The 12,552-nt window shown below is 37.1% G+C and overlaps 1 protein-coding gene across 6 annotated transcripts in view; it reads right to left on the minus strand.

Moving 5' to 3' along the window:
* Positions 1-12,552, minus strand: part of CAGE1 (cancer antigen 1) — a 57,197-nt gene that overhangs the window by 40,831 nt on the left and 3,814 nt on the right. For all 6 annotated transcript variants that reach the window (XM_048225765.2, XM_057305080.1, XM_057305078.1 and 3 more), the window contains 3 exons: positions 11,321-11,408; positions 7,265-7,788; positions 3,865-4,923 (listed from right to left, as the gene is read on the minus strand). In XM_048225765.2, coding sequence (XP_048081722.1) covers positions 3,865-4,923; positions 7,265-7,788; positions 11,321-11,408 — 1,671 coding nt within the window. The remainder of the gene's footprint in view (positions 1-3,864; positions 4,924-7,264; positions 7,789-11,320; positions 11,409-12,552) is intronic.

Raw genomic sequence — 12,552 nt, forward strand, 5'->3', positions numbered from 1 at the left:
AATCCATAAAGAACTTATCAAACTCAACACCCAAAGAACAAATAATCCAATCTAGAAATGGGCAGAAGACACGAATAGACACTTCTCCAAAGAAGATATTCAAATGGCCAACAGACACATGAAAAAGTGCTCCACATCAGTCGGCATCAGGGAGATACAAATCAAAACCACAAGATACCTCCTCACACCAGTCAGAATGGCTAAAATTAACAAGTCAGGAAACAACAGATGCAGAGAAAGAGGAAGCCTCCTACACTGTTGGTGGGAATGCAAGCTGGTGCAGCCACTCTGCAAACAGTATAGAGGTTCCACAAAAAGTTGAAAATAGAGCTACCCTACGACTCAGCAATTGCACTCCTGGGTATTTACCCCAAAGATATGAATGTAGTGATCCGAAGGGGTACCTGCACCCCAATGTTTATAGCAGCAATGTCCACAATAGCCAAACTGTGGAAAGAGCCCTGATGTCCATCAACAGATGAATGGATAAAGAAGATGTGGTATATATATAAAATGGAATATTACACAGGCATTAAAAAAGAAATCTTGCCATTTGCAATGACATGGATGGAACTAGAGGGTATTATGCTAAGTGAAATAAGTCAATCAGAGAAAGACAATTATGGTATGCTCTCACTGATATGTGGAATTTAAGAAACAAGGCAGAGGGGGCGCCTGGGTGGCTCTGTCGTTAAGCGTCTGCCTTCAGCTCAGGGCGTGATCCCAGGGTCTTGGGATTGAGCTCCTTGCTCCACTGGGAGCCTGCTTCTTCCTCTCCCACTCCCCCTGCTTGTGTTCCCTTTCTTGCTGGATGTCTCTCTCTCTCTGTCAAATAAATAAAATCTTTAAAAAAACAAAAAAAAACAAGGCAGAGGATCATAGGGGAAGAGAGGAAAAAATGGTAAGATGAAACCAGAGAGGGAGACAAACCATAAGAGACTCTTAATCTTGGGAAACAAACTGAGAGTTGCTGGAGGGGAGGGAGAGGAAGGGATGGGATAACTGGGTGATGGACATTGGGGAGGGTATGTGTTGTAATGAGCACTGGGTATTATATAAGACTGATGAATCACAGACCTGTACCCCTGAAACCAATAATACATTATATGTTAATTAATTCAATTTAAATTAAAAAAAAACCAAGAAAAAAAAGGGGAAAAAACCCAAAAACTTCTGAGCTGCCCTAAAAACATGGCACTCAAATTTAAATTTGAAGAGATAAATGTTAATATTTATTAAAAAAAAAAACTCTGAACTGTGGTTCTCAAACTTTGGATTCTTAAGACCCCTTTATAGACTCAAAAATTATTGAGAATCCTAAAAGGCTTTTGTTTATGTGGGTTATATCTATCAATATTTACTATATTAGAAATTATGACTGAGAACATTGAAAAATTCTTTGCTTACTAATCCATTCAAATAACAATAAATCCCTTGTGTCAATGTAAATAATAATTTTAATATGAAATTACCACATTTTCCAAAGGAAGAAATTAGTGAAAAGAGTGGCACTGTTTACATTTTTGCAAATATATGTAATGCTGAGTTCATAGAAGACAGCAGAGTTCTCACATCTGCTTCATACATTGGTCAGACATAAAAGCAACGAATGACACAGTTTCTAGAAAACTCCACCGGAAGCCCTTATGAAAAAAATGAGAGTGGCAAGGTCACAACATATTCCTATGACTATGAAAATACTTTGACCTCATAGACACACCAGACCACACTTTTGAGAAAACATACCTAGAGTTCATGAGACGCAAAACTAAACGCAGAATAAGGATGATTTGGGGATATTAAAGAAATTGATTTGTCAATATAAAACAAAGAACTTCACTTTTTTTTTTGAAAGAAAGCTCAAGAAAAAAAATAACGTACTGTGATAACCTTCTATACAGTTGTACTAATTCATTCAGAGTTTACCAATACAAAAAATTTGTCATGATTTGGCTAGCAGCTATTTTGGAAGACAAAATACAGACCCTTAAGATGAGCTATGGACTACGAGAAACAAACTGAGGGCTTCAGAGGGGAGGGGGGTGGGGGAATGGGATAGACTGGTGATGGGTAGTAAGGAGGGCACGTATTGCATGGTGCACTGGGTGTTATACGCAACTAATGAATCATCGAACTTTACATCGGAAACCGGGGATGTACTGTATGGTGACTAACATAATAGAATGAAAAAACATCAAAATTAAAAAAAAAAAGATGAGTTAAGGTCATCTCTGCTTGGGTTAGTGGTTCTCAAAAGTGTGACCCTTGGCCCAGCAGCATTGGGGAGACTCAGGATCTTGTTAGATACTGTATGGTGACTAACACAACACGATAAAAAACTAAAAAAAGAAAAAAGAAAAAAAGAAACTGGGATTGAGCCCCGCATCGGGCTCCCTGCTCAGCGGGGCTCTTTCCCTCTGCTGTTCTCCCTGCTTGTGTTCTCTCACTCTCTCATGTCAAATAAATAAATAAATAAATAAATAAATAAATAAATAAAATCAAACTGAGGGCTTCAGAGGGGAGGGGAGTGGGGGAATGGGATAGACTGGTGGTGGGTAGTAAGGAGGGCACCTATTACATGGTGCACTGGGTGTTATACGCAACTAATCAATCATCGAACTTTACATCAGAAACCAGGGATGTACTGTATGGTGACTAACATAGTATAATAAAAAAAACATTAAAAAAAAAAAAGAAAGAAAGAAAGAAAGAAAGAAAGAAAGAAAGAAAGAAAGAAAGAGAAAGAGAGAGAGAGAAAGAACAACGCATTCTCCAGCCCCATGGCACACCTACTGATTCAGAAACCCTGAGGCAGGCCCCAGCAATCTGCATTTTCACAGCTAAGGCTGATGAATGCTAACGTTTAAGCACTGGTTTAGATAATCCTAACTTCTTTCTGGAGAAAAGATTACAGAGAGAATTTTTTAAATGTAAGAGAACAATATTTTCCTGAGAATCATTAAAAAATAATAGAACTATTTACTTGCCAACAATACTTGTACTAATTATGGATTCCTGAAAGAAAGTCCTCTAAGGACATCCTCAAGGCAACATAATCAGCTCAAGTTGTTTTAAGAGTTTTAAACAAACATACATTTTTCTAGTTCATATCAGCCTTCTTTCTAGGTAGTCAGAATTAATAAGGTTGTACTATAAATATTTTAAGACAGGCCTACAAAACTGAAATAGATGCGCTCTGGCTTGTGAAAAGGATCACTTTCAGGTTCATGGAATGACAAATGCCAAAAAAGCCATTTGAACTGCAGAGATTACAATATTACAGTGTCTCCAAACTTATAGATATGAGGCTGTCATGTTGTTTTTATTAGATGTTAACTAGACTTATTGTGGTGCTAGTTTTGCAACATATACAAATATCGAATCATGCTACAGACCTGAAACTAATGTTATATATCACTTACATCTCAATCACGAAGTTTATAACATCATAAAATTAACATGTGATATAATATAGGTTTGTTTGACCTTGTAAACCAAATATGTAATTGCATTACTTAGTTTCATCATTAGGCAGACGTGGCATGACAACACTGAAATGCCCACCTAGAAGATCTTTTCTCAAGGGATGCTTCAGACCATTGATCATAGGTACCCAGAAAATTCCCACGTTAATTTTCACCTCTACCAAAATAGTCACAAGAGACCAGAAATGGCTCTTCTTTAATCTGCGTACCCAGGAACCGGAGAAGCTTCTCCAAACCTGTGCTACGTTTTCCGTTCCCTTTTCTTTTTGTTAGTAATTCTTTCTGCCAACAAATGTGAGCGCCATGTCTAAATGTGCATCAGCAGACTGTTAGCAACTCATGAAATTCTGTGTTCGAGATTCCGAATTTGTGTCTATACCTCTGCGGTATCTGCTTCCACCGCTTCCCCGGAGTGCTCGGCTAACCAAGGCATCTCAAACCGAGGGCCATCATTTTGCTGCTGGCTCCTCGCCACCTGCTGCCGAAGCCTTGCGTTCTCCTGTTTTACTTCGCTGACCTGCTGCTGGAGTTGGGCATTCTTTGCCTTCTTGTTTTCGGATGTGAACTGCAAATGAGTAATTTGAGCGAGCAGCGTTTTGAGTGTCGATTTCAGTTTCTGTCTTTCTTCCAGGTTTTCCTTCTCATGCTTCTGAAATTGCTGATATAAAGACAGGAACTCTTGTTCTCGGGTCTTTTTCTCCCTTTTCAGCAAGGCCAGCGCGGAGGTGGTGGCCTTTTCCAGCTTCCCCTTGAGTTGCTGCAGCCTCTCCACCTCTTCTTCTTTCTCGCTTAGGGTTCTGTCCATTTCTAGGCACTGACTGACAGTTTTGTCCTTCTGCTGCATTTCAGTCATGTACCTTTCCTGGAGGTGAACGTAATTGCCCTGGATCTTCTTAAGCTCCAGCTGTAAGGTTTCCTTTTCATTCCTAGCTTCCTGAAGTTGCTTTTGGGTGTGAGTTAAGACCTCGTGCAAATTCTGCAGTGTCTTGTCAGCGTCACTCTTTTCCAGCATCACCCTGTATTTGTCTTCAATTAATTCTTCCACCTTGGTCTTCAGCTTATTTATGATGTCCACAAACACATGCTGTTTGGTAGTCTGCTTCTGTAGTTCTTCAAACTTCCTCTCTAAATACTTGTTGCTACTCTGCAGGTCTTGGATCCGAGTTTGCTGCTGTTTGTTAGTGTGCTGTAATTTCCATAAGACTTCATTTAAAGCCATGTCCTCTTCCGGAGGTTGTGAGCTTTCCAAGCTCTGCTTCATGTCGTGCATATTGCTGTCCTCCAGAGACGCTCTACCACACCAAGAAATGCCTGCAGGAGACCAAGGTGAGGCCATCCCTGGACTGTCCACACTCTCCACGGCGACCTCCTTATGGTGACAGACTGGAGTCTCAGGAATATCCCCAAAGCTCTGTATTCCTTTCGAAGACACTGTGATCTGTAAATTAGAGTACGTAAGTGTGAAAAAGAGTATAAAGATCATGAGTTTTGAAATCATATATAGCTGGCCTTGAATCCTAGATCTCTAGTGTGGTTTCCTCAGCTATAATAGAGCAATGATAATGTCTGCTTCCAATAATAATACCAACTTAACAAACATACTTAAGTAATAACTGCTAAATGTATATATAGCACCCAATAGCATAGCGGAGCACAAACAACAGACATATGATAGAGGTATGTATCACATTTACTTTTTCAGAAGATAAACTCAGCTTTGATACTCTCATCAACTTTCTATGATATGGACTTTTCTGAACACATGTGAGGTACTTTCTTTGACTTCAGATGAATTAAAACAAATTTATCAATTACCCTACAGTCTGTGAGGCCACTTTTGAATGAAGACTTCTTTTCTTGCTCATCAAATCATTATCTCATGGGTATGACTTCTGTGAATGTAAGAATGTCAGATGAATATGCCTCGTGATTGATTTTCTCCCACAAAATAGGTTTTGGGGGCTTTTTAAAAGGATAATAAGTTGTAGTAGGAAAACACTCAAATGAATATGATATATAACCCTGTAAAAGGGGGTGCCTGGGTGGCTCAGTCAGTTAAGTGTCTGCCTTCGGCTCAGATCATGATCCCAGAATCCTGGGATCGAGCCCCACATCAGGCTCTCTGCTCAGCAGGGAGCCTGCTTCTCTCTCTCCCTCTGCCGCTTCCCTGCTTATGCTTTCTCTCTCCCTCTCACTGTCAAATAAATAAATAAATAAATAAAATCTTAAAAAAAAACCCATAAAAGATATCTGCAGGGGTGGGCTATATAACTTTCTAGAATTTAGAGATACTTGACCCCTATATTATAACAGTTTACCATTGTTCTGGGATAAAGACAACTATCCCTACTGAGGCCTACAAGATTCCGATGTCTGATCTTGATGCCTGACCCACGCTACCTGTCCATCCTCATCTACTACCTGCCACCTTCGATCCAAAAACACTGGACTCCCGCCAGGTCGTAGTGGGTGCCATGCTCCCTGAAGCCACAGGGTTCTTGCACATGTTACTTCTGCATGGAATGCTAATCACACCCACAGTTAATTAACTCCTAACTCATCCTTCAGAGCTCAGCTCAATTACCACTACTTCAGGAACAGTAAGATTCCCATCATTTTATTCACAGCACTTATCATGCTTACGGTTTATAGTTTATATGTAATATTATATAACACACACACACTTAACATACACTTTATATAACTATTCATAGCACTTACCATAGTTGACAGTTTACATTTACTTGTGTGATTATTTAATGTGAGTTTCCTCTACTAAGGTGTTATTTTATGAGGACAAAAACCACATTTTTTAAAACCGTTACATTATATAACCAACACATTGTACAAGGCCTAGCACATAATAGATTCCTGAAAGTATTTATTGGTCGAATAAATGACTAAATGCAGTGGAAACAGGAAGGAGCAATCTTGAGAAATGCTAATTAAACAGACTTTTTAAATGCCCCAGAATCAACATAGGGAAATAAAATTCTCTTTTACATACTGCTTCCAAACAAATGAGCAAAAAAAGGGCTCACACCTGCAAATGAAACATAATAGTCATAGCTTTTCTCATCAGACTTACAATAAAATGGTACTATTTTTGCTATTCCTGGATTTTATCTATTTGCCCATACCAATTCTGAAAATTGTTACTTTTTTACAAATTTTCAGAGTATGCAGAATTTATACTATTGGTATCTTCAGTGTTCTTAGGATACTACATGTGTGCCCAGAAAGAGTAACTCAAAAGACGAATTAATATTTTCACTTTGGTAGAAAAATTAGTATTTTGTGCTTGTCAACAGAAATCCCTTGATAGAAAAATTTTAAGATTTTCTTGTCAAATGACCTAATGTCTCTCTCCTTCTTCTTCTTCTCAACCTTTTGCTTACTATAAACTCCGAATTCCAGCTAATCTGATTCACCACACATGACAGCCTCTTATATTCAAGGCACTAAGTAGATGCTAAGATACATAAAAGGATGAGCAAGACAGAGCCCCGATCCTCAAAGAAATTATCATTTCGTAGAGCTAATCTTCAAGTAATGGACTTGATTTTATTAGGAAAAATTTGTTTCTAAATTGATTAAGATCTCAGAAGGCATTTTCCCCCAGAGAAGCAATGTCCCTCATACTGATTAGATTATCTAGCAGTACTTGGAAAAGTCTCAGATTATATTTTATATATATTCTATATATATATATGCATATATATATAGGAAAGCACATATTTTAACACTCTACAAATTATACTGACCATCAAAAATCTTACCTCCTCTTTTGTATAATTAGCTCTCAGATCAAGGAGGTTAAAGCTATTCCCTTGATAAAACGGTTTTTCAACATCTCTGTGTACATTTTCCTTATATAAGAAGTTTTGAGGTTGATTAGGTTTGAGTGCAGACTCCATGGAAGTACTTTTAGGCAGTGACGTTTCCATGAATTTCGGTGTCTCTCCACTGCTGAGGACTAGAGGAGGGCTTCTAGAAGGTTGTTTGACCCACTCATGAGCAAGTTGGTCTTCATTTGTGGAGGTGCCAGTTTCCACTGGATTTTCTTCCTTAATTGAATCTTCCTTCATATTGGTGTCTTTTGCACAATTATACACATGACTTTGCATTTCTGGTTTCTCTGTGTAAGGTAAGCTTTCTGTCAGATTTTGAAATGGTATCATTTCATTATTAAATGCTTCTCTGTGATGAAATTTGCAAATGGGTTCCAATTGCCTGAAGGAGGAAATGCTGGTGTCAACTGGCTGAGTTAGTAAGTTCTGTGAGTCACTTCCAATGCTGACATCTCATTAGAAAGAGAAAGATGGAAATAAGAATTAGTTGACCATAAATTTATACGTTCACCATTATATTTACATTTATGACACTGTTGGAGTCTATTTAAAATTATATTAATTTCAACATTTTTTATTGATTTCAGCATGACTCTGTGCTAGCAAACAAAACAGAACTACTTATACTTGGGGGCCGGAAGTTCTCATATGACTGCTACAGAAAAGCTTGTTATAGTCATTCTGGTCAAATACCATTGCAACAAGTCCCAAGATATCTTCAAAATTCTTTTGTTATAGTGTAATTTTAAAATGTTTTGATTATGTTTCCAAAGAATACAAAAGCACAATAGAATAATAACAAACACGCATAAACTTGTTTCATCTCACAACAATCTCATCAGGGAGGCATTGTTATCGTCCCCACTGTACAGATAAGGAAACTGAGACACAAGAGATATTAAGTCACTTACTTGCCTAAGGTCACAGAGTGGGTAAGCAGTGCAGCTGCAATTCTAGAATACTGTTTCTTTTCTTTTTGTTTTCTTAAATTTAAATTCGAGTTAGTTAACATATAGTGTAGCATTAGTTTCAGGGGTGGGCTTAGTGGTTCATCACTTACGCACAACACCCAGTACTCATCCCAACAAGTGCCCTCCTTAATACGCATCACCCATTTAGCCCATCCCTCCCACCTCCCCTCCAGCAACCCTCAGTTTGTTCTCTTAATTACGTTCTCTTATTGCTTGCCTCCCTCTCTGTTTTATGTTTTTTTCTTCCCTTCTCCTATGTTCATCTATTTTGTTTCTTAAATTCCACATGAGTGAAATCATATATTTGTCTTTCTCTGACTGACTTAATTCACTTAGCATAATACCCTCTAGTTCCATCCACATCGTTGCAAATGGCAAGATTTCATTCTTTTTGGTGGCTGAGTATTACATTGTATATTTATACCACATCTTCTTTATCTACTCATCTGTCAAAGGACATCTGGGCTTTCCATAATTTGGCTATCGTGGACACTGCTGCTATAAATATCAGGTCGCATATGCCCCTTTGAATCAGCACTTTTGTATCTGTTAGATAAAAATACCTAGAAGTGAAATTGCTGGGTCATAGGGTAGCTCTATTTTTAACTTTTTGAGGACACTCCACACTGTTTTCCAGAGTGGCTGCACCAGCTTGCATTCCCACCAACAGTGTAGGAGGGTTCCCCATTCTCCATATCCTCACCAACATCTGTTGTTTCCTGTGTTGTTAATTTTAGCCATTTAGAATACTATTTCTAAATGCTATGCTATACTGTTTCTCAATATGACAAATTATCTAGACTTAATACGTTTTTAAAAATCGGAAGCAAGTGTAACGAAATAAAGTGTTACTGGGGCGCCTGGGTGGCGCAGTGGTTAAGCGTCTGCCTTCGGCTCAGGGTGTGATCCCGGCGTTATGGGATCGAGCCCCACATCAGGCTCTTCTGCTATGAGCCTGCTTCTTCCTCTCCCACTCCCCCTGCTTGTGTTCCCTCTCTCGCTGGCTGTCTCTATCTCTGTCGAATAAATAAATAAAATCTTTAAAAAAAAAAAAGAAAGAAAGTGTTCCAAAATTAATGATGTCTTCCTTCTATCTCAATTCCCTCCTTTCCCCCTTCCCAGAGATAACTACTGATGAGCTGAAGCTGCTTTGTGTTCATTCTTCCCACCCGTATTTCCCTCCTTTCCCTATCCTTTTATGTACCTTAAATAATACATATCAACTTCCCAGAATTTCTCATTTTGTGACATCATCCTGTCTCAGTGATTTTTCACAGCACCAAAAGGCCAAAAGAAATATCTAACTGTACCATTTATTAAGTAGTTAGGCTCAACTTAAGTATTTGCCCTAACTTAGTAGATGTTTGAAAATAAACTGAAAGAAAAACATAGTGTTTTATATCATTCTTATACAACTGAACTGAGTACTTGGATGCACTATTGGGCACCACACAGTCTCAAATCTTGGAATCAGATAGGATGATGTCAACCCTCACTTTCTAGTCCACATTGATTTTCATACAATACTTGCTTTTTTTCATAGCAACCTCCAAAAACCCAGCTTTGCAAATAATATTTTATAGAATGGGCTGTAGTATGGTTTTACATTGAAGTAGTGAACTATCTCAAGCTAGTAGTTGGTGGGATCCAACCGATGTCCTATACCACTGTTTCCTAAATATTTCAAAAGACCATGCAGCACCCTGGGTGAACTGTGGATATATAGTATTATTTTCTGTGTTTTAAAATTGTATATAATTAGAATCAAATTATATTTGTAACCTCTATGTTACATATAAAAATATATATGTATATCCATATGAAAGTCTTTAATTCACTTAAAATTTTGCTTTTCAGATTTAGCCACATAAATACATGTAGATCTAGTTCATTTTACTGAAGGATTACACTTTCTTTCCTTTTTGTTAGGTATTTGTTTCTAATTTTGCTATTAAAATCAACCCTTTAGTGAACATCCTTATACACGTTTCAATGTACACTAAGAATTTTTGTTCAGGTTCTGGATATACCCCTCGAAGTGGAATTGCTGGATTATAGATAATATATATCTTCAACTTCACTAGACATTGCAAAATTACTCTCTAGAGTGCTTGGACCAATTTATACTTCCGCCAATAGCAGAAGAGTTTCCTTGCTCTGTTACATCCTTTCAGGCACGTTAAACTAATATGTATGAAATGGAATTTTGTGGTCTTTTTAATAATCTTGCAGGTTTCCTTTTCTGTGATCTGCCTACTAGATACTGTTATGGCCTGCACTGTATCTCCTCAAAGTTCTTATGTTGAAGGCTTACCCCCCAGTACCTTAGGATGTAACTATTTGGAGATGGAGCCTTTAAAGAGGTAATTAAGGTTAAATGAGGTCATAAAAGTGGGGCCCTAATCCAATATGACTGGTGTTCTTATAGGAAAAAAAGACATCAGGGAGGCACAGGGAAAAGGCCATATGAAAACACAAGAAGATGGCTATCTGGGAGGTCTCAGGATAAACCGACTCTTCCAACACCTTGATCTTGGACTTCTAGCCTCTAGACCTGTGACAAAATACATTTCCACTGTTGAAGTCACCTGGTCTGCGGTGTTTTGTTATGGCAGCTCTAGCAAGCTAATGCATATTTTTGCCTGTTTTTCTATCAAGTTGTATGTGTCTCTTGCTTATTGGAGTTCTTTATCTGGGATACTAATCTTGTCAATGTACACATTGCATATATCTTAGTCTATGTCTTGTTTTTTTTTATTTTGTTGATTATAATTTGGTCATAAGCTACTCTCTAAGGCTCATGTTTCTCATCTGTAAAATAGAGACAAAACAACCCTTATTTAAAAAGAAAAAAAAATGCCCTCTTTCATAGGATTTTTTATAGATTAAATGTGATCATGCATATAAACCATGTATTAGCACCTGGCTATTACTATTATTGCTGTTATCACAGCACACACACACACAAATCTTAGTTTCTCTGTTTGTGCACTGACAACAAAGAGATACTCACCACCTAACCAATCGTCTACTGTGCCATAAATTTCTTCGCAAAGTGTGAATTTAGACTCATTTTCTCTTTCAGCATTCTTTGTTTCATTCTGTATTAATAAAAAAGGCATTAAAATTAATACTTCAAACAAGTATCGTAAGCCTCTTCTGAACATGTATATGCATTGCTACATAACTTGTTAGTATTTTTGGTTGCATGGGTAGAATGTGCTTTCTGGTACTCTTCCCTACTGTACATCCGAATTCCTTTTTAGTAAAACCATGCTAATGTGGTCACAATATTAAATGGCATTAAGCAGGTATCTTGCTATTTTAATATTTTGATTTTTTGGTAAGTCCAATCATGTTACTATAAACATAGGGATGTATGATAATATATGTATCTCTGCTCATCCTTTGAAGTTTGCTAACCCTGCTCTACACGACTATTAGGATAGCTGTTATTCAGGATTTTTAACAGTGAAGATACAGGATTCCGGTAATGAGGTGAAATATGATTCCAATAGATAGAAATCTATAGAAATTCATGTAGGGCTTATTTTCGAAGTTACCTTAATGCTATCTAGGATAAAAGGTTTTGTGAGGTAACTTAATAGTATAAGTAAGACAGTAAAGAAAGTATTTTGAATGTTTGAGGAAAGCATTGGTTTAATCACCCACAGTTATCAAGTATGTGAGACCTAGAGGATGCTCTAAAAAAATTGTATCTCTTACTAAAGTCAGCTGGTTACAAACCTCTCTTCAATCATGCTTTTTATAACATTGTTGCACTTATTGAATGTACCTCAAGTATGAGAAAAACTGAGTTATATTTTAGAACAATTTGTTTTTTAGACTTCTTGCTAATTTAGACCATTCCTGCTAATGAGATTTTAAAAGTATCAAGAATAATTAACTTGAAAAATAAAATAGCATTATTCACATGTATTGATGTTATATTTACACAAACTTCTTGAAACTCCACTATTTGTCAAATTTCAGAACTCACTTCTAATTCTAGCCTTCTATGATAATACTGTTTTTAACCAAAATATCTCTTTCGTTCCTTTAGTCTGTAAATTCTTTATAAAGAACAAAATACTCAGTGAATTCTAAGAAAAGAATTCCAAGAAACTTTTTACATAATTTAAGACATTCATTCTTTATAATTTGATAAATTTGATAAATTATATGTTAGACCCTGATTAACACTATAATACTGTAACCAAATTTTCTTTTAAAATGAAAATATGA

This window comes from Ursus arctos, unplaced genomic scaffold, assembly GCF_023065955.2.
Source record: "Ursus arctos isolate Adak ecotype North America unplaced genomic scaffold, UrsArc2.0 scaffold_31, whole genome shotgun sequence".
Lineage (NCBI taxonomy): Eukaryota > Metazoa > Chordata > Mammalia > Carnivora > Ursidae > Ursus > Ursus arctos.